The following is a 24,894-nucleotide window of genomic DNA, read 5'->3' as shown; positions in this document are numbered from 1 at the left end:
TAATGTCATTCTAAAGTTGTCTATGTTCAGTCTTATCAAGTATGTTCTATTTTATATTATTTCAATTCAATGTTACTAACCCATGCATTATCGCTCTCTTTCTCTCTTTTTTTCTCCCTCTCTCTCAAGGCATGCAGTCAACCATATTACATGTCCTGGGTACTGGACAGGACAGGTTAAAAAACCCAAAAACAAAAACCCAAAGAACTTCAGGCCGCCGTCGTCACACTTTAAAGGATCAGAAGGTCAACCGTCTGCTGAAGCTCCGAGGATTCTGGGAAATCCTGATGTGTGATCTTCTTCTTTGTCAGTGAGCCACGAGCGGCGACTCTCTGTTGCTAGGCAACAGCAGCGCCTTCTGAAGTCAGGGCAGAGGATTGTGAAGTGGAACCAGGAAGCAGCAGAGACACCACCGTCCAATGACCTCAGGCTAAGAGGAGCGAGGGGGCGTGTCCATGACATAATTCATTCAGAAAAACAAAATAAAATAAACAAATCAATAACAAATAAATAAATAAGTTTAATTGACAAAGCCACTGAGACAGAGGGAGGAGCTACAGCTGATGACTGATCATGAAACATGAACTCTGACCTTCAACCTGAGGCCACCTCATTCCGTTTACAATCTTTTATGTGGTCAAGTAATCAGATTACAAACGACATACTTATGCAACCAGATTCCAATCATTAAATGCATAGTCAGGTAATCAGACTATATTTACATGTGATCAGGTAATCAGATTACAACATTTAGATGTGATCAGGTAATCAGATTACAACATTTACATGTGATCAGGTAATCAGATTACTATAATTTCAAAGTGATCAGGTAATCAGATTACAATATTAATACATTTGGGGATGTAATCAGATTACAATAGCACATTAAACACCAGGACCAGAATTAAAACCAGGACCAGAATGAAAACCCAGGACCAGGACTAGAACCAGGACCAGGACCAGAATGAAACCAGGACCAGAGGAGCCCCTCCTTCATCAGTTCTCAGAATAAAGCCAAATGATTTGTGAGCTTTATTTTCCATCTTTATCTGAACCTGAACTCTGAAGTTTGTATGAGTCAACGCTGCCATCTAATGGCATGTTACAGAACCGTTTCCTCCTCACACCAAACCTCAGAGAGAAAATCAGTGATTTTAGCTGGCGGGGACACAGGAGCTGCTGGTCCTCTGCTGCCTCATGTGGTCACTTTGTGTCACTGAGTTATGTCTTAGTGAAATATTTCAAAAGCCGAATTCACTAAAATCAGACATCTGAACTTAGTGATGGCGGCAGCAGTGGATCAACAACTCCTGTGTGTGTGATGTTAAAATCACTGATTTTCTCTCTGAGGTTTGGTGTGGGAGAGTGAGCGGTTTACAAACTTCAGTTTCCTGTTGGAAAAGTTGTCACAGTGAGATAAAGACAAGATTATTTTCTGTTATTATTCTGTGAAAACATCTTTTTTTCCCTTTGATTTTGTTTGACACAAACTTGACAGACACAGACAGAAATGGTGCAATGGGCCTTTAATTTACAACATGCAAAAAAAACACAACACAATTTGTACTTTAAACAAATGTTCTTAATAAAAGATAAAACCAAAAAGCACAGGTCATGTGATCTCTTTGTTCATGTGACTCATGGTTTAAGCGATAATTCAAAACAACAGTTAAGGCACTTTGAAGAAAAAGTAAAAAAGCAGATTCACGTTGTTTTATCTGTGTAATCTTTAATGAACGCACGTTATTAATAACACGTGTTCATTAATAACGCAAGCGTTCACGTCTCGGCCTTCGTGTGGATCAGAGCTTCAGTTTCAGAATTTAAAGAAAAGAAAATTAATAAATGATGTAAACAATCAGGTTTTGTGTCACCCGGAGACACAATGACTTTAAGATAACTCTACGATAACAGACATTTACCCGATTTTTTTCTGCGTCTTAACGTAAAAAAAATTTGTATTTTATTTCACAAGAATAATATAGCATGATCAGGTAATCAGATTACAACCATAAACACATGATCAGGTAATAAGATTACAACCATAAACCTGTGTTGAGGTAATCAGATTACTATCATAAACAAACACATGGTCAGATAATCAGATTACAATCATAAACACATGTTCAGAAAATCCGATTACAACCATAAACACGTGTTCAGGTAATCAGATTACAACCATAAACACGTGTTCAGGTAATCAGATTACAACCATAAACACGTGTTCAGGTAATCTGATTACAACCATAAACACATGGTCAGCTAATCAGATTACAACCATAAACACGTGTTCAGCTAATCAGACTACAACCATAAACACGTATTCAGGTAATCAGATTACAACCATCAACATGTATTCAGGTAATCAGACTACAACCATAAACATGTGTTCATGACTTTTTTATAATGAAACGTAGAATCGTCCCGATGTCTTTGAGAACTTGAACAAACAAAAAACGTAAACACATCGTTAGTTGATTGAAACGCTTCACACTGGATTTTTCTCACAAAAACTGCGATACAAATGTGTACGACTGATTAATGGTAAAAATCGCAGTGTTTGTGCGAGTGGTGGCCTTCTTGGAATCCTACATTGGGGTTTGTAAAGTGGCCCCGACTTTCAGAAACAGAAAGTCCCACTTCCAACTACAACTGGAACGCAGTGCGACATTTGTAATTACATTGTATTGCTATAAACATTTAACCATTGACTGTATAAACTTGTAACTTGATACAGTTGTTGTGTATCTGCTCCTGGTCTCTCTCTCTCTTCTGTCTCTACCTCATCTCCCTCTTGTCCTTTCCCTCCCCCCTTTCTGTCCCCCATCTCTCCTCTGTCCCCCATTTTTCCTTTCACCCCGATCAGTCGAGGCAGATGCTTCACATATCTGAGCCTGGTTCTGTTAGAGATTTCTGGGAGTTTTTTCTCTCCACTGATGCCTAGTGTTTGCTCATAGTGTGAACTGTTGTGTTTCTCTGCTCTCCTTGATGTTGTCTATGTACAGTGCCTTGAGATAATGTATGTTATGATTTAGCGCTATACAATAATAATTGAATTGAATTGAATTGTATGACGTCATCAAACGCACAACATTCACTGAGGTAAAATAAAAAAAATAAAAAAGATTCAACTAACATTTCAGTCATGTTTGGTGACGTCATGTAAAGTAGCGTCGTGATCGCTAACACTTGCAGATGTCACCAATAAAAGTGCAATTTTTATGTAAAAGCTTGAAATTGTACGTAAAGTTTCAGGTATCGTAGCTTTTCTTCATTAACGTTTGTTATTTTTGATTTGGAAAATGATTTCTTACTTTGTTGCATATTTAAATATCTGCAGCGAATATTTACACAAAGTTTGGTAAAAATTTGCAGTAGTAAAAAAAAAGAAAAAAAACCGCAGGAAAAACAAAACTTTGTAAAAACATGAATCCATTATGAAAAGAAACAAAAAATGCTAACTCAGCAGTTTTTTCCACCGATTCATTCAGTCACAAAGGTCACAGCAGACGTTAAGACAAAGATCATAATAATAACAACAATAATAATAATAATCTGAATACAGATACATGTGTTCACAGTTCAAAGTTTTTCAGTCCAATTAAGTTTCATTTGTGAAATGTTTGTTTGTTTTGACGTGTGCTTGCATGGTTGATTGACGGACAGGCAGTGATGTGTTTGTTTTCAGCACCATTTAGGATTTAAAAAAAATAATAAAATGGAAATAAATGTCAAAAATGTTCCGAGCCTTTTAAATATTTAGGTTTTAAACGTTATGATAAATGCGACATGAATGATCTGTCATTCAGATTAATGACATGTTATTATTTATTAACTTTGTTTTCAGTTGTAAACACAAACACGTTTAAAACAGGTGAACATTCGCTAACGAGGTGTTGTGTCGAAAAAAAGACCTTTTATGTTTATTATTGATGAAATGTGTGGGTTTTTTTTTAAATCGTTAAATGAGTGATTTTTCTGCTTCTAAAAAACTGAGAATATTTGAATGACGAATAACAAATGGTTTAATTCATTGTTGCAGCTCCTCAAAGATTTGACCTTTTATTGTATATATTTGATGAATCTAATCCAAACTCCAAACTCTATTCATTAATCTGTGAGAACGTTATGATTTATTAAAACTTTTTATTACCAAGTTCATGTAATTTATTTGTTAGTCAATCTGTGAAGAAGATTGTTCTTTTATTAAATTTAAACACATTTCATTTATCAGTCTGTGCACGTTAACTTTGACTGATTTTATGTGTCATGTAAACTTGATCAGTCTGATCATAATCTGATAATAATCTGCATGTGGTTTTATAATCCACAAAGACATGATGTGTTTCTATGACATGAACCTATTTCTCTCATCATCAGTGTTTAGGACGTACAAAAGAGGATTAGGGACACGTGTAAAATAAATAAAACAGCATGAATTCTAAAAATGGAAGTCGCAATTCTCCTACTTTATTCTCAGAATTCCAATTTATGTAAATCTCAGAATTCCGACTTTAATCTCAGACTTCCAATTTAAATCTCAGAATTCCGACTTTAATCTCAGAATTGACTTTGTACTCAGAATTCCGACTTAATCTCAGAATTTATTTCTCAGTATTCCAATTTTATCTCAAAACTCCAATTTAAATCACAGAATTCCAACTTTAATCACAGAATTCCAACTTTAATCACAGAACTCCAACTTTAATATCAGAATTCAAACTTTAATCTCAGAATTCATGATGTTTTCTCACGTGTCCTCTTCCATAGAGATGTGCTTTCTGAGTGAAGGAAAATAATTCAGATATTTAACAGTTTTGTTTAAAGCACCAAGGACATTTAAATATGTCCTGAATATATTTTAAACACGTTGGAAAGTCAGTGGAATAAAATAAAATAATTTTTCTGTTACAAATTTACTGAATGTAAAGACTGTGTTTTTGTTTGTTTTGTTTTTTTAAATGACCAACTAACCCCAGACATGCAGAGTAAAAGCAACAGTGTGTGAGTCAAAACCCGCCCTACCACTGATCCACCGCGGCTCAATCATAACTCCTCACTTTTTTAATACTTTTAATTTTACTTTACTTTTACTTTTGATAATTAAGTAAATGTCATACATTTGAAGACTTTTACTAAAGTCATATTATAATAAGTGTCAGCACTAAGGCAGCCTAAACAAATATATATACATATAAACAATATATCTATATATCTCTCTATCTCTCTCTCTCTATATATATATATATATATATATATATATATATATACATATATATGTATATATGTATATATGTATATTAGGACTGGGACTTTATTGCGTTAATTACAATTAATTAATTACAGAAAAATGAACGCGATAATAAAATAACACATTTAATCGCAATTTATTTTTGCACTCCAAACAGCACGGAACGCTGCTCATTGCACGAGTTCCCGGCCGGAATACCAATGCACAGGACAAAACACGAGAGAAATGGAAGTTGTTGCTGGGTTCCGTGGGCGGAAATTTTAGTTTTCAAATTCTACTGAGTGGAAACATGGATAAAAGGACAGTTGTGTGCAAAAGTGACAACCACCAGAGCACTGCAGCCTCCGCTACCACCTCGCGTAGCTGTGTGTCTGCGTGCGTGATCATGCGTGTGCACAGTGTGTGTGTGTGTGTGTGTGTGTGCGTGCATGACCATGCGTGTGTGCATAGTGTGTGTGTGTGTGCGTGCGTGCGTGATCATGCGTGTGTGCATAATGTGTGTGTGCGTGTGTGTGCATGCAGCTAGCACAGACAACGCTCCTCGTTGGAGCAGCAGTGTCGCCAATCCACACTCGACAAGATGACAGGGTTCAGAGCCAAAATGAGTAAGTTACTTGAACAGAAAAGTTACAGAACGTTTACAAAAAACTCCTGAAAAAGCTTGAATATAGCTAACTTGAATTTAAGAATTTATGAAAAATGCAATTATTTGGCACTTTATGTTAACACTCACTGATGAAAATAAACACAATGTTGTTTAAGCTCATTTATGTGTCTATTCATTGATTAAGTCATATACCAAAGTCCATTTAAATTGCAAAATCTTGCTTTTCGTGTCAAATATTCATATGCGATTAATCGCGATTAATTTTAATGGAGTCCCACCACTATTATTATGTTATGTATGTTATTATATTATTATGTGAATTTCTCTGTGAGATGAATAAAGTATCTATCTATCTATTAAAAATGCAACAATAGTAAAAATGTAAACACGAGGAAACCCGAACTATTTTCACTCCATTGCTGTTGTTTTTTCTCTGCACATGAAATGTTTGTTAGCATCGTTAATCCTAAACTTTAACCTTAATTTATTTCCCCTCAGAGACAAATGAATGAATGAATGTATGAATTAATCTGTCTATAATTTTTTTTAGCATGCTTTTGTTTTTAGCACGTTAGCCCCTGAGTGATGTTTTAGCATGCTAACAACGACATTAGCATGCAAGTGTTTATTTGCACATCAGAGTCAGTGTGAATGTTTTAATGCACTTAGCAACATTATCTTAGCAGGATAACCGAGTAATTTTGATTTTATTGATTTGGACTGAAAACGTTTTACTGAACTCTGTGAAGTCAAAATAAAGTGAAATAAACGTGTGAAGAGTGATTTATGGCACGTGACAGGAAGGGGGCGTAGTCTTATACAAGCAGGTTTGTTTGTTTAAGCTTAAGGGTCAAAGGTCATGTCGACAGCAGGAATGATGGGTAATGTAGTCATGACAGAAATACTGACTGTTTGCACCACAGTGACGATCACATGGTGGAAAATCGATGGCTGAGCCAATCACGTTCATTGTCCAGGTGGTTGCCGGGCAGAAAAACAGACCAGGACGCAGCCGTCGATTTCTTCAGAAATGAAACGATGTTTACACGGATGAACCTGGAGGGAGGGAGGAGAGAAGAGAGAAGAGAGAGAAGGAGAGAGGAGAGAAAAGGAGAGAGGAGAGAGGAGGGAGGAGGAAAGAGGAGAGAGGAAGAGAGGGGATAGAGGAGGAGAGAGGTTTGAGGTTTTCAAAGTCCCTTTATTACACACTTCAGGAAGGCCACCTACATCACTGTCCAATCAGAACAAAAAAAACGGGAACAACAAAATAACAGCAAAACAACAACCAAATGAGAACTTTCCCCAGATCACAAATTTACAAATAATCCCTTCCCACTGAACACAAAGCCCCCCCCAGAGAACACACACAGTTGAAATTTTCCATATTGTCTGTCACGTTATAGAAGGCATGTTCCACCCTCAGTCGGGCCTTCAATAGACCCTTCAGAACTGACACCGTGTCCACACTCCCAGAACCCTGGGCCCTGTTTCTGCGAGTCAGCCAAATAGCCAACTTGGCAGAGCCAGACAAAAGGTTCAACAATGTCAAAATAGGTTTTCTTTTTTCAGGATACTTTGGGCCAAAAATAAACAGAACAAAAGAAAAAGTCTCCCCAAGATCCTGAAACAACTTTTTAAGTAGAATAAACAAAGACACAAACCTATGACACTCAACAAACAAATGTGTGAGGGTTTCAGTCTGAAAACAAAACAAACACTCATCCCTAACCCCAGGATCGATGTGTGCTCTGTATCTGTTTGTAGCTATTGCTCCATGTACGATCCTCCACTGGAGGTCAGCCGTCCGCTTTTCAATGGGCAGCTTGTACAGAGACCGCCAGCTGCCTTTCGGAGAAGAGTCCGGGCCAAAGAACTCAGTCCACCTCGACTCCCGGACTTCCGACAACGACCGAAGATGAAGTAATTTGACACAGGCTTGATAAAGTTCCTTCTTGCCTACATCCTGAAACTTGCCAAGATGTGGTGTCGTGAGAGACAGCAGCTTACCCGCTCCTTCCTGCCACTCCCCCACAGCTGGGGAGACAGACAGACAGACAGAGATGGGAAGCTGTACTCACTGCCCTCACTCCACTGTTCACACAGAGTTTGGTCTCTCGCAAATGCTCCCAGATGTTGTGGCAGAGCAGCGCAGACTTCTTCTACCACCCTGTTGATCAGTCTGATGGAGGGGATTTTTCCTCTCCCCCTCAGGACGTCTTCAGATGAAGTGGTCCACTTCATTAGATGGCCCAGTTTGGTGCATCCTCCCTCTCTGATCCCCAAGCTGGCAGACTGAAGGGTTAAAAACCTGTTTGAAACCAAAGGCTCCTCAAAAACCCACATACCTGGAGTCTCAATGGCTTCACATTCAGTCTTTAAAATCTGCCAGGCCTGTAGTACAGAGCTGTAAAAGGAAGTTAGTCCTGTGTAATCCAGATCCTCTGACTGCATCAAAAAAAGTTGTTTTTCAAAGCCCAAGCGGCCGGCTCTCATGAGCAGTCGAGCCATTTCCAACCAGCTTGGACCATAGTTGTACAGAAATCTCTGTACTGTCTGCAGTCTGAAAGAGTCGATTCTAGACTGGAAGTCAACTGATGTCAACTCTCTATCTGCCCCCATTCAGCTACAGGCAGATAGAAAGTTGCTGCCTTGACTCAGTGTTTGCCGAACCAGAAAAACTCCAAGATGGCCTTCTGGATATCCTTTATCAAACCTCTTGATGGTCAAAGCTATAAATCTGTGCTAGAGGGTGGAAACAGCCAAATTGTTCGCAACCAAAACCCTCCACCTATAAGACAACTGGGGTAGCAACCATTTCCACTTAGACAACCGAGCGCACACTTTCTCCTTAACTCCCTCCCAGTTCTTAACTTTAAAACCCTCAGTTCTGAAAAAAAACTCCCAACACCTTCAACCCCTCCCTCCCCCAATCAAGTCCTCCTGGCAGACTGGGAATTGCCTGATCTTCCCATTGACCCAACAACAGTGCCTCATTCTTCTCCCAATTCACCCGTGCAGATGTTGCCTTCTCATACCAGGATAGAGTGTCCTGCAAACGTTGAACATCCCCCTGGCTGGACACATGGAAACATTTACATCATCCGCATATGCAGAAAGGGTTGGGGAACACTCAAGTCCACAGGACACTGGCAAAGACAACCCGCTGAGTCGTCCCTCAACCTGCACAGTAGAGGCTCAAAGGCTAAACTATACAGCTGGCCAGAAATGGGACAGCCCTGTCTTACCCGGCGCCGTGCAGGGAGTGGCCGACTCAGTCCTCCCCCTATCTTCACCAAACACTGTGCATTGTGATACAGCAAACCAAGCCAAGACACAAACCCATCACCAAAACCAAAAGCCCTGAGTGTAGAAAACAAATAAGAATGATCCACCCTATTAAATGCTTTCTCTTGGTCCAAAGAAATAATCACATTATTACATTACATTATAGCATTACACACATCAATGACATCTCTAATGAGAATCTATAATTGTCCTGTCTGAAATACAATAGTTCTGATCTGTATGTATGATATTCCCGAGAACTTCCTTGAGTCTGTTTGATAAAGCTCTGGAGAGTATTTTGTAGTTCGTACATAGTAAGGCAACTGGCAAGACTGAGTTTATCTCTGGCTTTGCTACTGAGCAATGCCTGGACTTCCTGGCTCTCACTGAGACTTGGATAACACCCTACAACACAGCCACCCCTGCGGCTCTCTCCTCCACCCACTCCTTTTCCAACACACCCAGATCCACTGGAAGAGGTGGCGGGACAGGTCTGCTCATCAACCCCAACTGGACTTTCACTCTTTACCCACTGCCACACTTCTCTTCACAGTCGTTTGAATTTCATGCTGTAACTGTAACTCACCCAGTCAAACTAATCATTGTTGTCATCTACCGTCCACCAGGCCCATTGGGACACTTCTTGGAGGAACTAGATGTCCTCCTCTCAAACATCCCAGAAAATGGACCACCACTTGTTCTTCTTGGTGACTTCAACATCCAGTCAGAGAAGTCATCTGATCTACTTCTTCTACTTTCGTCTCTTTCTCTCTCACTTGCTCCCTCTCCACCAACTCACAAAGCTGGCAACCACCTTGACCTCATCTTCACCAGAAACTGCTCCACCTCCAACCTCAAGGTAACTCCACTTCATGTCTCTGACCATTTCTTCATTTCCTACTCTCTCCCACTCTCCCAATCTGATGGTCTCATCTCATCAGATATTGTACTTGTCCGTCGTAACATTCGCTCTCTCTCTCCCTCCTATCTCTCCTCAACTGTTCTATCGGCACTTCCTTCAGCTGACTCCTTCTCCCTCATGCATCCCAACTCTGCGACAGACACCTTCCTCTCTACTCTGTCCTCCTATCTTGACTCTCTCTGTCCTCCTACTTCACGGCGGGTTCGTAAGTCCTCCCCAGCCCCGTGGCTGTCTGACTCAGTGCGCGCTGAGAGAGCCATGATACGGGCAGCAGAAAGGAAATGGAGGAAATCAAAACACCCTGACGACCTGCTTTCCTATCATTCTCTTCTCTCCACCTTCACTGCCTCCATCTCTGCAGCCAAACAAGCTTTCTATCAGACTAAAATTCAATCCTCTTTCTCTAACCCCAAAAAACTTTTCTCAATCTTCTCTAACCTCCTTGACCCCCCCACTCCCCCTCCTCCTTCCACCCTTCTACCAATTCACTTTGTCAACTACTTCACAAAAAAAGTAGATGACATTCGCTCTTCTTTCTCAACCCCACCTCCTGATCTCACCACTCTACCAACCACAAATTCAGCTCCTTCTCTATCCTCTTTCACCCCTTTATCTCATGATCAAATTCTTTCCCTGCCATACGACCTCTGCAACTCATCCAGAATGCAGCAGCTCGACTGGTCTTCAACTTACCAAAATTCTCCCAAACTACACCGCTCCTCCACTCCCTTCACTGGCTTCCTGTAGCTGCTCTCATCCGCTTCAAGACTCTAGTGCTTGCGTTCCATGCTACAAACGGATCCGGTCCAGCCTACATCCAGGACATGATCAAAACCTACACCCCAGCCCGCCCACTCCGCTCTGCATCAGCAAACCGGCTCGCTGCCCCCTCACTGAGAGGATCGCAGAGGCATTCGCAGAACTCGAGACTGTTCACTGTCCTAGCTCCCAAATGGTGGAACGAGCTCCCCATCGACATCCGGACAGCGGAAAGCCTCCACATCTTCCGCCGCCGACTAAAAACACATTTCTTCCGACTCTACCTTGACTTAGACGACGACAGGGAAAAAAAAACAAAAAAACAAACGTATACATCGCACTTATGACTAGCACTTCATAGTTTGGCTTACTTGAAGCTCTTTCTTACCTCTAGCTCTTATTTGTACCCAAATGTTTAAATGCACTTATTGTAAGTCGCTTTGGATAAAAGCGTCTGCTAAATGACATGTAATGTAATGTAATGGCCTCCAGTTCTTTAATAGTGCCAATTCACCTTTTTTGGGCAACAGGGAGAGTATTGCTCTTTGACAGGACACTGGGAGAGATTCTGTTCGCAACACTCCATCAGCACAATATGTAAGTCATGTCCCAGTATATTCCAGAAACATTTGGATAATCCATCGATTCCCGGTGCTCGCCCTGATGCCATCTGTTTTTACAGCCATAGTTAGCTCCTCAAGTGTCAGTTCACTATTGAGAGCAGTTTTTTCTTCCAGGCTTAGCTGGGGCAGTAGTGGCATTGGTGTTTCTATTCAACCTTTCCTCAATGTTTTTAAGTTCAGACTCAAGGTCTTTTATTTCAGTTTTTACTCTGGCAGAAGAGTGAGACGTGTACTGCTGACAGAAAACACCAATCAGGGCTTGTCTGACCTCCCACCACAATTTAAGGGAAGGGAATCAAAATCCTTTTAATTTTCCATTTTTTCCAGAATACTCCAAAACTTTGGCAGAAAGTTCTGTCTTGCAGTAATTTATTATTAAAACTCCAGCAGGACTTCACCGAAAATTACAAGTTCCGCTGTTAATAAGTGACGATCTGTAAAACCAACTGGTTGTATATTGCACTTGAGCAATCTGGGACTGACAGCTTTTGAGACTTAAAATATGTCCAGTCTCACGGCACACACCTGGTTATTGCAGACCCTGACCCATGTGTACTGTCGAGATTGTGGTTGACTGTGGGTGGGGTTAATACGATTAAAAGACGAGCATTTACCAAAAAGATCAGCAACCCCTGCACTGAAGTTTGTTCCATGGCTAAGGTTATAAGAACCATCACACCATATTCCCCAATCTGTCTCATCGGATGTATTTGTGTGTTTCTTGTACAAAACAACATCCCTTTTTGATTTGAGATCTCTGCAATAAGTGCCCTTTTCTGCCAATCCCTTCCACCATTTATGTCTTTTTTGCAGTTTACCTTTTCTTAGCGCGGTGATATGCTTTTTGAGACGGAAGTGCTTTTTTTCATCTAGGAGGTCAAAACCAACTTGTCTTTTCAGTACAGATCTGGTGAATTTTTCGGTGTCACTGAAACAATCACTCAAGTTTACTGATTTTTTTAAGTTTCACCAGCCACCGCCCCGATGTCTGCGGAGGCGCCCACCGGGCAGCCGGACACGGAGCCGGCCTCAGCCTCCACCACGCCGGACGCGACCATGTAAGTCTCACTCGTTGCAGTGGAGCCGCCTGTCATCTGTCCCGAACCGGCATACACGATATAGTAGCCTTCACAGTGCTTGACTCTGAAAGATATCCAGAGTCTGTGCGGGTGAGTCCAAAAACATCAACACCTGTCTCCGCAGAGACTGCACATGCTTAAGTTTAGGGTCTTTACACCCCAAAGTGACAGTTTTAAATGTGCTCGCAAATTTCTGGAACCGACGGAGCTCATTATCGAACAGCTCCCTAATAGATCCGTAATGAACACACCACTCTCTAACAGCTCGTAAACCAGTGGCTCAATCTTAAGGAACACAACCACAACTTTGTTCATACGAGATGCAGAAACCACATTGTCATGCCCTACCTGCTCACCTGCAGCCAGCAGAACTTCCTCGACAGTAACAGTACCATCCGGAGGGACTATCCGCACTCCGAGGACGCCATTCCTCCTGAACCACCCGACAGCAACGCCGATAATCACACCAACAACTATTAAAATACTATTTAAAGCAGCTAACCTGATCATGCAGTTAGAAACAGTGGAAGAACAGTTGAAAACCAGACACAAAAACCAATTCAATCTCCGCGCTACCCACACGTCCACCACCGTCACTCACGCTCACACTCACCGGAAACGGGAGGAGAGGAGAGGAGGTGAGAAGGAGAGGAGAGGAGAGGAGAGGAGATGTGTGTGTCATTAAAGTGACAATGTAAACCTAACCTAAACCAAAGGTTGTGTTTGTTCTTCTCATGTTGTTGTGTTAGCTTGTTAGCTTGTTAGCCACACCGTGAAAAACTCCACACTTTCATGTCAACCCTCTGCTCAAAGATCCGCCCCCAAAACACAGAAAGCCATCAGGTCACTAAAAATCGTTTCAGTGACTCAGACGTCTAAACTCATCACTCTCAGTTTGGACTTCGGAGTTCCGATGTAAATGTAACTGAGGTGGGGGCGCGGCCTTACCTGTCGGGTGAGGGCCACAGGTGACGCTGTAAGACGTCCACAAACTAACGGCCATCAGGAATGTTGTGATGAAACCAAACACCTGAGGAGAAAAAAAACACCTTTTTCTCCTCACAGTTTCTTTCCAAACAAAGAATCCATTTAGTGAATGAAGTGTGTTTGACTCCACTGCACTAGGTGGCGATATGTTCCTCAGTGTTAGGTTTTTGCTGATTGACCTTGTTGCGGTCTCATCTGTACTTGAAGACTTCGGCCCTTTCTCAATACTCAAGTACGCAAGTATGTACTTGCATACTTGAGAAGTGTTAAGCCTCATTACCGCCACCTACAGTGTTGATAAATGAATATATGAAATACTATCATACTGGGTAAAAATGGGCGGAGAGAGAACACTTCTGGGTTTGAGAACCGTCCTCGTTGTTCGCTTATTTAAGAATTGGAACAGAACTTGGACTGTAAGTACGTAAGTACAGACAAGTACAGACAAGTACAGACAAGTACACACAAGTACGCACAAATATGGATATTGAGAAACGGCCCTGATTTGTTCTGCACATGTCTGAACTTCCTGTGAAATTTTTGTTTACATTGGTTTCTACGATTTTTAAATAAAACGTGAGTTTTCATCACGTGATTGAACATTTATGTCGCGGACGCTCTTTTTTCAACATGTCTGTACCACTTGCTTTGATCCTGGCCTTCAAAATAAGAGCCAATGACTTTGGCTTTTTACTACTTCCTGTGCCGATGTTTCACCACAACACTTGGCGATAAATATATTCTGACTTTAATCTCAGAATTCTGACGTGTGTGTGCGCGTGTGTGTGTCTGTGTATGTGTGTGTGTGTGTGCGTGTGTGTATGTGTATGTGTATGTGTGCGTGTGTGTGTGTGTGCGTGTGTGTATGTGTGCGTGTGAGTCTGTGTGTGTGTGTGTGTGCGCGCGTGTGTACTCACTGAAGCAGCCACCAGTGCTGAAACTGATCCACTCTTCACTGCAGCGATGATGGAGGCGATGAGGATGAGGACGGTCCCAACTGAGTAATGAAAAAACTCCTGACAGACAGAAACAGAGAGAGAGACAGACAGACAGACAGAGAGAGCGAGACAGACAGAGAGAGAGGGACAGAGAGAGAGAGAGACAGACAGACAGACAGACAGACAGACAGACAGAGAGAGAGAGACAGACAGAGACAGACAGACAGAGAGAGAGAGACAGAGAGAGAGAGACAGACAGACAGACAGACAGACAGAGAGAGAGAGACAGAGAAAGACAGACAGAGAAAGAGAGAGGACTCAGCAACATTTATTCACTTAAAATAAATCACTGACATCACAATGTATCATCTCCACGTCTTTATCTCACTGTGAGACTTTTCTTTGTGTAAACTCAACTTTAAAAACCACTCTCCCTCCCACACACACACACACACACACACACACACACACACAGCAGTTGTTGATCCACTGCTGCCTCCATCACGAAGTTATAATGTCTGATTTTGTAGAATTCAGCTTTTAAAATATTTAATTTAGACTGTGACACAAAGTGACCACACGAGGCAGCAGAGGACCAGAAGCTCATGCTGCAACTGTTACTGTTATTGTTACTGCTGCTGTTACTTTTACTGTTATTGTTACTGCTGTTGTTACTGTTACTGCTGCTGTTACTGCTATTGTTACTGTTATTGCTGCTGTTACTGATGCTGTTTTTACTGCTGCTGTTATTGTTACTGCTGTTGTTACTGTTATTGCTGCTGTTACTGATGCTGTTTTTACTGCTGTTGTTACTGTTACTGCTGCTGTTGTTACTACTGCTGCTGTTACTGTTACTGCTGCTGTTGTTACTGTTACTTCTGCTGTTACTGTTACTGTTACTGTTACTGCTATTGTTACTGTTATTGCTGTTGTTACAGCTGCTGTTTACCGTCAGTGGCCAGTTGATGCAGGGCATCTTTTCTTGCAGCCTGCACAGGTGCATTAGGAAGAAGACGAGGAGGGCGATGAGGAACCACAGCGCCACCACCTCAAAGAACTGGAACGCCGCCCAGCTGGGCCAACCCCGAGCACAGTGCACGCACAGGAAGACGATGAGCAAAGCAAGCTGGGAAAAAAGACATGATCACTTTGATGGTTCATACAGCTGGGGTTTAATGATAAAAAAATTATTATTTTTATTATTATCTATGATTTTTTTAATTGACTTTTTACACAAAAAAACTTAAAAATTAAATAGTAAAGCAAATCATTATTAATATTATTATTACTGTTTTTATGGTAGACATTTGAACAAATAGTCTTATTTCACTGAAGGAACAAACGGTGAAGTTATTAATATAAACATTAGAAATTAATGAATGAACGTTTAACGTGTTCGAATATAACATTTGTTAGTTTTGATTTAAGGTCAAAGTTTATCACCAAAAAAAACACTTTACCATAATTCAGTCAATTCAAAGTCTCGGTTAACTCCAGCTTAACTCTAGTTTTAAATCCAGTTTAATTTTGGGTTAAATCTGGGTTAAACCCAGTTTAACACTGGGTGAAATCCGGGTTAAATGCGGTTCAACTTTTGGTTAAATCTGCGTTTAAATCCAGTTTAACTCTGGGATAAATGTGGTTTAATTCTGGGTTAAATCTGGGTTAAATCCAGGTTAAATCCGGGTTAAATGTGGTTTAACTCCGGGTTAAATCCGGATTAAATGTGGTTTATCTCCGGGTTAAATCCAGGTTAAATGTGGTTTAACTCTGGGTTTAATCCAGTTTAACTCCCGGTTAAATGCAATTTAACTCAGCATTAAATCCGGGTAAAATGTGGTTTAACTCTGGGTTAAATCCAGTTTAAATCCAGTTTAAATCCGGGATAAATCCGGTTTAACTCCGGGTTAACTCCGGGTTAAATGTGGTTTAACTCTGGGTTAAATCCGGGTTAACACCAGTGTAATTCCGGGTTAGATGTGGATTAAATTCAGTTTAAATCCGGTTGAACTCGGAGTGAACCTCCGCTACATTTCTCACCATCTGTCCCATCTTCAGCAGTCCCGGGATGGTCCGGGTGTAGCCCATGTTGAGGACACTGTCACCGGAAGTCCTGGTCGTCGTGCTCGTGGTCGTGATGACGGTGTGCGACATCTTTACGGTAAAAAACAAACAAGTAACGCGGTGTAAACAACAGAAGCGCGAGTTTAGTGCGGGTTAAACTGCGGCTGTGATGATAACACAGCAGTCAGTGTGTCACAGAGCCCCGCCCCGTCAACACACACCGGAAACTAATGCCCACTTCCTGTGACGGACTTCAGAATAAAATGAGTTCAGGAGGCTCAACGAAGAATTTGAATGTAATAAAATAAAACTATACAAAGAAAATAAGATGAATATTTCTTCAAATGTTTAATTCATAAAAGAAATTACAAAGTACATGTTGGGTTTTTCACAAAACAAATCCCTGGTTTTGAGTAAACCTTTACCTCAGGTAATTAATTTAACTGAATAGTTAATGTTGTTTGTTATGTTCTGAAACGTTCACCCAAATAAAGAAACAAAAACAAAAAAAACGTTTTTAATGATAAAATCCACCGTTTATTTTATGGTTTCTTTGTTTCTTTTATTTTGAAGGAAACATCCTCTACTTCCTGTTTCATTTTGGAGCGTGTGCGCTTTGATAAGTGTGTGTGTGTGTGTGTGTGTGTGTGTGTGTGGAGGTGTGGTCTCTGTCAGGAAAACACTGCAGAGGTGAGGTGTGAAGTTTCCGAGACACACAGACACGCACACACGCACGCACGCACACACCCACCCACACACACACACACAGACACACAGACACGCACACACGCACGCACACACCCACCCACACACACACACAAACACACAGACACGCACATACACACACACAGACAGGCACACAGACACACACACAAAATTACCTGTTTGAAAGATCAGCAGCTTCTTTTTTTTTTCATCTGTTACCATGGAGACATAAAAACACATGTGTGCAGCCACTTCCTGTGTGGCACCCCCACAAACAGGAAGTGAACTTGAAACCTGCAGCAGAGAACAGGAAGTGTGAGCGGTCACAGTGAAACCTCCGCTGATCCACCGCGCTCACCAAACCACTAAGGGTTACCGCTTCTCTCTGATTGGCTCCTCTACACTTCAGGGGGCGGAGACACAGAGAGGAGACATACTTCCAACGATTATTGATCAACATGATTTATTTCATTTATTGTTAATAATCATTGTTTCTTCATAGTAACAGCAGATTTGTCAGTGTGGAACAGTCACAGGTGAGTACAGCACATCTGAGGACAAAACAAACAAAAACAACCTGATTAAACTGTGTTAAAATAAATGTATTTAAGTCAATGTTATAAAGAGTCATAAATATATTCTAAATCAAAATACATGTTTTTTTTACCCACAAGCCATTACTACACTGAACACAAACAAACACTGACACACACACACACACACACACGCATGCACGCACGCACGCACGCACACGCACACACACACACACACACACACCACCCAAGAACAATGTGCATATATTGTAACAAGCACTGTACATACTATCTATTTATCTATTTTATATACCTTTTGCACTGAACACCTTGTTCCTTTTTTTATTGCCTGTACTTTTTTACGTACTTTGACACTCGGTTGCTGCTATAATTTCGTTGTACATGTGCAATGACAATAAAAGGATTCTGATTCTGATGTTTACATGTTACATGTTTACAATACCTGGGCCCACCCACTCCAATAATGTCCATTCACACCACGGTGTATACAGCAAAGTATACAGTGAAATACATCTATTTTTGCATTATCATGACATCATACTGAGAATATCACCATAATATCACATTGTGATACAATTGTGATAATATCGTATTATGATCATTTCGTATCGTGATAATATCGTATTGTGGCTTGTGTGTGTGTGTGTGTGTGTGTGAGAGGACTCACAGGAGGCGGGGCTTGGCAGAGTGACAGTTGAATAAACCAGCGACGTCTCATTATCTCCGTTGTCTGAGGTTTTTGTTTTTTATTTTGAACATGAAAACAAACGTGTGTTAAATGTCTTTGTTTCTGTCAAACATCACAAGTGTGTGTGTGTGTGTGACTGTGTGTGTGTGTGACTGTGTGTCTGTGTGTGTGTGTGTGTGTGTGTGCGTGACTGTGTGTGTGTGTGTGTGAGTGTGTCTGTGTGTGTGTGAGTGTGAGTGTGTCTGTGTGTGTGTGTGTAAGTGTCTGTGTGTGTGCGTGCGTGCGTGTGTGTGTGTGTGTGTGTGTGTGTGTAAGTGTCTGTGTGCGTGTGTGTGTGTGTGTCTCACCTGCTTCAGTGTTTTCATAAACATCAGCAGAGTTTCCTTCAGCTGAGGACAAATCACACATATTAAATTTTACATGATGATGATGACGATAATGGTGATGATGTCATTGTCCTGGTCAAATCTAAATCTTTGATCTCACCTCTGTTCCTCCTGCAGTACACGTTGCCTCCTGTAGAGAGCAGCAGCAGCACCACGACGCCACAAACCACCAGTGTTATCATCAGGGTCATGTGACAGGGTGGGTACATCCTCTCTGCGTCACCCAGCGCATTCTCCGCCCTGCAGATTAGCTCCTCCCCCTCCTTGGGATACGGCACAGAGCTGACGAGTCCGTACTGACCCGACTGCGACTCCGCCCCCTGGTTTTCCATCATTCGTTTGGAGGACGAGAGCCACACGATTTTGGGCCTCGGGTTTCCCTGCGCCTCACACCGCAGCCTCCGGGCGGCGCCATCAGGAGAAGAGTGAGCGTCCACCACTGAAAGACTGAGGATCTGAGGCTGGGCTGTAAACAGGAAGTGCTCTGACAGCTCAAATAATAACAATAATAATAACGTACATGTGTTTGGGGTTGTATGAATTTTAGAGGCGATCGGTCATAGGAGCCCCAATTCTCCGATGGTTGCCCGTTTTGCCTTTGATGCGTCTCGTAGAAACGGACAACATTCAAAATGGCTGACTCCCTGTTGAGTTGAGGCCGTGGTTACGTCGACCTTTTCCTGCGTCCTTGGCGATAACATCTTCCCACTAAGTTTCGGGAAATTGGGTGGAACTCACGGATCGTTTTCCTTCAGATTATTTTTATTATTCCATGTCCTGGTCATTAATGTGCGTAAAAAACTCTGGAAACTCAGGTTTGGCCAAAATGCGATATTGTCATAGTGCTCAGACTTGGTGTTGCACCTCTGTAGCGCCCCCTAAGGTGGAAACACGCCACAGCTCAAGATGAACAAAGAAGTCCACAAAACCTCACCTCAACAGGAAGTCAGCCATTTTGAGCAGTGTCGTTAAAATGAACAAACTCGTCAGGGCGTTGCTATGGAGACACTGAAAGGACTCACCTTTGACCTGAAGCTCTATCTTCTTGTAGGAAGTGGAGTCTTTCAGTTCCACTGTGCAGAAATATGAACCCTCATCGCCGAGCTGTGTGGTCCTGATCAGGAGGGACACGTCTCCTCGCCGCGGGTCTCCATTGAGAGAAAATCTGAATTCAGGGATTAAACAGCTGGTAAATCCCGGAGTGGAGTCTTTTATACCTGAGCAGGTGAGGAATGGAGCAGCATTTTGTTTTTTGGCCGACCAGTGGACTGTGATCTGTCCTGAATAATAACGCTGCTGTCTGGGGTCAGTAAAGGAGCAGCCGAGGACCGCGTCCTCTCCTCTGAGGACGGTGACGTCCGGAGACACCACCACCTTCACACGTCCTGACACACACCCTGAAAAACACGGCAAAGACAATGAAACCTAATGATGTAACAATGATCAGGTGTTACGATCATAACACCTCACCTGTGACGACCACACACACAATCAGCTCCAGTGTCTGTGGAGACATCATCCAGAAAAGTGAAGAGGAAGCAAATGTTTGAAGTCAAACAGAAACTTTTAATAAAGCGTGTCATTTCCTGTCACTGTCAGAAAAGTAGAAGTAGTGGAAGCTGCTGCTGCAAACACACACACATACGACGTCTTCACATGATCACGTCTTTATCTCACTGTTAGACAGACTGTCTTTGTGTAACCTGGAGTTTGTAAACCACTCACTCTCCCACACCAAACCCCATAGAGACAATCATTGATTTTAACATCACACACACACACACAGGAGTTGTTGATCCACTGTTGCCTCCATCACTAAGTTCAAATGTCTTATTTTGTCACTGCCGAAATATTTCATTTAGACTTAAGTCAGTGACACAAAGTGACCACACGAGGCAGCAGAGGACCAGCAGCTCCTGTGTCCCTGCAGCTAAAATCACTGATATACTCTCTGAGGTTTGGTGTGGGAGAGTGTCAGACAGTGGTGAACATGAGTCAGCATGAACTGACATGACTCAGCATTACCTGACATGACTCAGCATTAACTGACACGAGTCAGCATTAACTGACACGACTCAGTATTAACTGACACGAGTCAGCATTAACTGACACGAGTCAGCATTAACTGACATGAGTAAGCATTAACTAACACATGTCAGCATTAACTGACATGACTCATCATTAACGGACACGTGTCAGCATTAACTGACACGTGTCAGCATTAACTGACATGAGTCAGCATTAACTGGCATGAGTCAGCATTAACTGACATGACTCATCATTAACTGACACGAGTCAGCATTAACTGGAATGAGTCAGCATTAACTGACATGAGTCAGCATTAACTGACATGACTCAGCATTAACTGACATGAGTCAGCATTAACTGACTTGACTCAGCATTAACTGACACGAGTCAGCATTAACTGGCATGAGTAAGCATTAACTAACACATGTCAGCATTAACTGACATGAGTCACCGCCTCATATATAAATATAAATTGCAGCACTTTGGGCTGCAGTTACAGACGTCACAGATTAATTTGGGATTAGGGAAGAACCTGTGTGTGACTGACTGTTTCCTCATGATAAAAAAGCCCAAACATTCAGAAGTGGGAAGAAGCACAGTGAGACACTGAGTCACACACACACACACACACACAGACACACACACAGTCGCATCATGGACGCTGGTCTGACCTGCAGGACCAGGACCAGGACCAGGATTCTGACTCTGCTGTTCTTTGCTGTTGCAGGTGAGATGATTTATCTCATGTGACTGATGTTTGTGTACAATAAGATGATCACATGTTCACTGTTATACTTAACTGAATCAGATTATGAGGAACAGAGAAAGGTAAAGTCCAGTGTAAACCTCAGAAATATCACTAAACCAGGTTTCTTACATGTTTCATTGTCCACTCTAACAATGTCTGTTTGTAATCAGATTACAGAACATTCACTGACAGTTAGGTTATCCGATTAGAATCATAATCACATGTTCAGATAATCCCACTACAGCCATAAAACCATGTTAATGTAAACAGATTACAATCATAAACATGTGTTCAGATAATCAGATTACAACCATACACACGTCAGATAATCAGATTAAAATCACAAACACAAGGTCATGTAATCAGATTACAACCATAAACACATGGTCAGGTAATCAGATTACAATCACAAACACATGTTTAGGTAATCAGATTACAATCATAAACACATGGTCAGGTAATCAGATTGCAATCACAAACACATGTTTAGGTAATCAGATTGCAATCATAAACACATGGTCAGGTAATCAGATTGCAATCATAAACACATGGTCAGGTAATCAGATTGCAATCATAAACACATGGTCAGGTAATCAGATTGCAATCATAAACACATGGTCAGGTAATCAGATTACAATCATAAACACATGGTCAGATAATCAGATTACAACCATAAACACACGGCCAGGTAATCAGATTACATCAGTTATCTGCTCTCAGTTTTCACGACATCGCGTTTTGCAAACAACAATCTTTTCACGTCTCCTCGACGTCTGACCTGACTCGTCCTGAGGTCACCTGACTCAAACCCCTCCCCATCTCCCTCCCACAGGCCTCAGCTCTGGAGATGACGGCTGGTCCATAAACGTGCAGCCGGAGGTTCGAGCGATGGACGGTTACCCAGTGGTGCTGCCCTGCACCTTCAGCCACCCGCAGCACTCCCAGCATGCCTCGCTGCAGGTGCTGTGGCGTCTTGGTCACGGGCCGAGCGCCACCGTCCTGTTCCGATGCACCTGCCGCGCAGGGGCCCCCACCTGCGAGCCGGGGCCCCAGCAGGACCAGCGCTACCGGCTGGAGGGAAACCCCCGAGAACACGACCTGTCGCTGCGCATCAACAGCGCCACCCTGCAGGACAGCGGGCGCTACTTCTGCAGGGTGGAGGTCCAGGGACGAGAACACGTCAGCTTTGAGGACAAGATGGGGACAAGACTCAGAGTGGAGGGTAAGATGATGTGCTACGACTTTTCTAAGCATTTTAAGTAACTATGGTGACAAAAATCGCAAAAAACTGCAAATAATTTCCACATACACACAAATGGAAAACAAGTGGAAAAACGATCAGAACGCAGCCCTCGTTGGAGCCTCACAGTGTCGTCAAACTTTAACGTAGAGGCGTGGTTCAAACTTTAAACTTCTCACAAGACTGGAGACTTTTCTCACCTCAATTCCTCACCTTCATACATATTAAGATTTTTAAACAATCACAGTTTAAGTTTTGCACTTTTTTTTTGGACGTTTTCAGATTTGATAATGACTGTGTGTTGCGTTGTTAGAGTGGTGATGTCACTCACTCATTTCCTGGTAACATATTTGAATGCTTACTCAAGTTTCACTTTAAAGTACTTCATACAAACCTGGCTGTAAATCCACACGAGTGCTGCTAACATGAGATAAACTGTGTCTTAATTAATGGCCTTTTCCTGATTATACTCAGCATTATTTGTGTGTGTGTGTCACGCAGCGCCTCCAAAGATCCTGGCTCTGTCAGTAGAGGGCAGCGTTGAGTCCGGGTACACGGCTCTGTGCAGGGTTCAGGGTTCACCACTGCCGGACGTCCAGTGGCTCGGCCCGGATGACCTCCTGCAGGGGTCGCTGCTCGGCCCGCCGGTCCACCCGCTGGGTCAGGGCGCCGCCACTCACTACCACACCGTGAGTCAGCTGAGAGACGTGGAGGCGGGGCAACAGTACACCTGCAGCGCCTCCAACCCTCTGGGCAAAGAGCAGGCCACACTGTATGTCCTGACCCCGCGACCCCCGCCATCCGTGGGCGGGGCTTCACCCACTCTCCTTCTACTCCTGTCTGTGTCTGTGGGGGCAAAGGTCGTCCTGCTGGTGGGGATGGGGGTGTGGCTTGTGCAGGGCAGAACTCTGCAGGGGGTCAGCTGCTGGAGGAAGTGACATCACTGTCACTGTGTTCAAATGTTGTTGGGGATTTTTAAAAGTGTGGTTGTATGAGCGACTGACACATTTTCACTGTAAGGTGAGCGCCCCCTGCTGGCTGCCAGTGGAGACACAAGGAACACAGATTTTGGCCACTTTACAAAAGACTCTCTCACACCAAACCGCAGAGAGAAAATCAGTGATTTTAGCTGCGGGGACACAGGAGCTGCTGGTCCTCTGCTGCCTCATGTGGTCACTTTGTGTCACTGAGGTCAATCTGAACAAAGGATTTCAAACACTGAAGTGACAAAATAAGACATTAGAACTTAGTGATGGAGGCAGCAGTGGATCAACAACTCCTGTGTGTGTGTGTGTGTGTGATGTTAAAATCATTGATTTTCTCTCTGAGGTTTGGTGTGAGAGAGTGAGTGCTTTACAAACTTCAGTCTGTCTCACGGTGAGATAAAGACGTGATCATGTGACGTAGATATCGTAGACTTATACTGACGTAAATTTGGTGAATTTAGTGGCTAAAATCACAGTGTCAGCCTCTGTGTTAGTGTGACTGTGTCAGTTCCTCATATATCACAAATCTATCCCTCCATGTTTATTTATATTCTGTTTGATTTTCTTCAAATGTGATGAATTATTACAACATTATTATTACAATAAAAATATGTTGATGTCTTGGAAACTGTGCTTCTTATCTATTGTTGTCTATCTTCACACCTGGGAACACCTGGGAACACCTCAGGATGCCTCTGGAGGAGCTGGGTCGAGGACAGTCTGGGCTGATGTCCTCCACAAAGACAACCAAATGGAACGGAACATGTTGTGTTGTTTATATACTGCTGGTTATAAATGTCTCTGGATGTGAACAGCGCCAGCTACTGCCAAAATGACCTCATGTCCAACAAATCACAAACAGCTGAAAGTGACAAACGCACAGTGGTGTCATTTTACGACAAGTAACAACCTCAACCAATACAAAATACAATACAATACAAAAGGAATAAAAACAACAAAAACATGTTAAAGGAATAAAAATATCAAAAACATCTCCATTAAGGAATAAAAACATAAAAAAACATGTTAATAAAGTAATAAAAA

The 24,894-nt window shown here is 42.3% G+C and overlaps 3 protein-coding genes across 5 annotated transcripts; 1 reads left to right on the top strand and 2 right to left on the bottom strand.

Moving 5' to 3' along the window:
• Nucleotides 1-1,509: 1,509 nt before the first annotated feature.
• Nucleotides 1,510-16,735, bottom strand: cmtm7 (CKLF-like MARVEL transmembrane domain containing 7). Of its 3 annotated transcripts, none has more exons than XM_058647938.1 (5): nt 16,492-16,735; nt 15,401-15,577; nt 14,431-14,529; nt 13,475-13,556; nt 1,510-6,914 (listed from the first exon to the last, which is right to left on the bottom strand). In XM_058647938.1, the coding sequence occupies exons 1-5, from the start codon at nt 16,603-16,605 to the stop codon at nt 6,901-6,903; spliced, it is 486 nt and encodes a 161-aa protein (XP_058503921.1). In that variant the 5' UTR covers nt 16,606-16,735; the 3' UTR covers nt 1,510-6,900. The 3 variants fall into 3 exon arrangements, with proteins under 3 accessions (XP_058503921.1, XP_058503920.1, XP_058503922.1); XM_058647937.1 differs by lacking the exon at nt 1,510-6,914 and adding an exon at nt 6,921-8,150; XM_058647939.1 differs by lacking the exon at nt 1,510-6,914 and adding an exon at nt 8,090-8,166.
• A 1,001-nt stretch (nt 16,736-17,736) lies between these two features.
• LOC131471270 (sialic acid-binding Ig-like lectin 15) lies at nt 17,737-20,364 on the bottom strand. Its single transcript, XM_058647751.1, has 6 exons — nt 20,319-20,364; nt 19,871-20,245; nt 18,949-19,314; nt 18,810-18,851; nt 18,442-18,504; nt 17,737-17,771 (listed from the first exon to the last, which is right to left on the bottom strand). The coding sequence occupies exons 1-6, from the start codon at nt 20,362-20,364 to the stop codon at nt 17,737-17,739; spliced, it is 927 nt and encodes a 308-aa protein (XP_058503734.1).
• A 1,142-nt stretch (nt 20,365-21,506) lies between these two features.
• Nucleotides 21,507-24,411, top strand: LOC131471667 (sialic acid-binding Ig-like lectin 15). The gene is made up of 3 exons (XM_058648347.1): nt 21,507-21,603; nt 22,457-22,846; nt 23,366-24,411. The coding sequence occupies exons 1-3, from the start codon at nt 21,531-21,533 to the stop codon at nt 23,800-23,802; spliced, it is 900 nt and encodes a 299-aa protein (XP_058504330.1). The 5' UTR covers nt 21,507-21,530; the 3' UTR covers nt 23,803-24,411.
• The last annotated feature ends 483 nt before the right edge of the window (nt 24,412-24,894 follow it).

This window comes from Solea solea, chromosome 13 (genome assembly GCF_958295425.1).
Source record: "Solea solea chromosome 13, fSolSol10.1, whole genome shotgun sequence".
Classification (NCBI taxonomy): domain Eukaryota; kingdom Metazoa; phylum Chordata; class Actinopteri; order Pleuronectiformes; family Soleidae; genus Solea; species Solea solea.
This window is presented reverse-complemented; position numbering and strand designations above follow the sequence as displayed.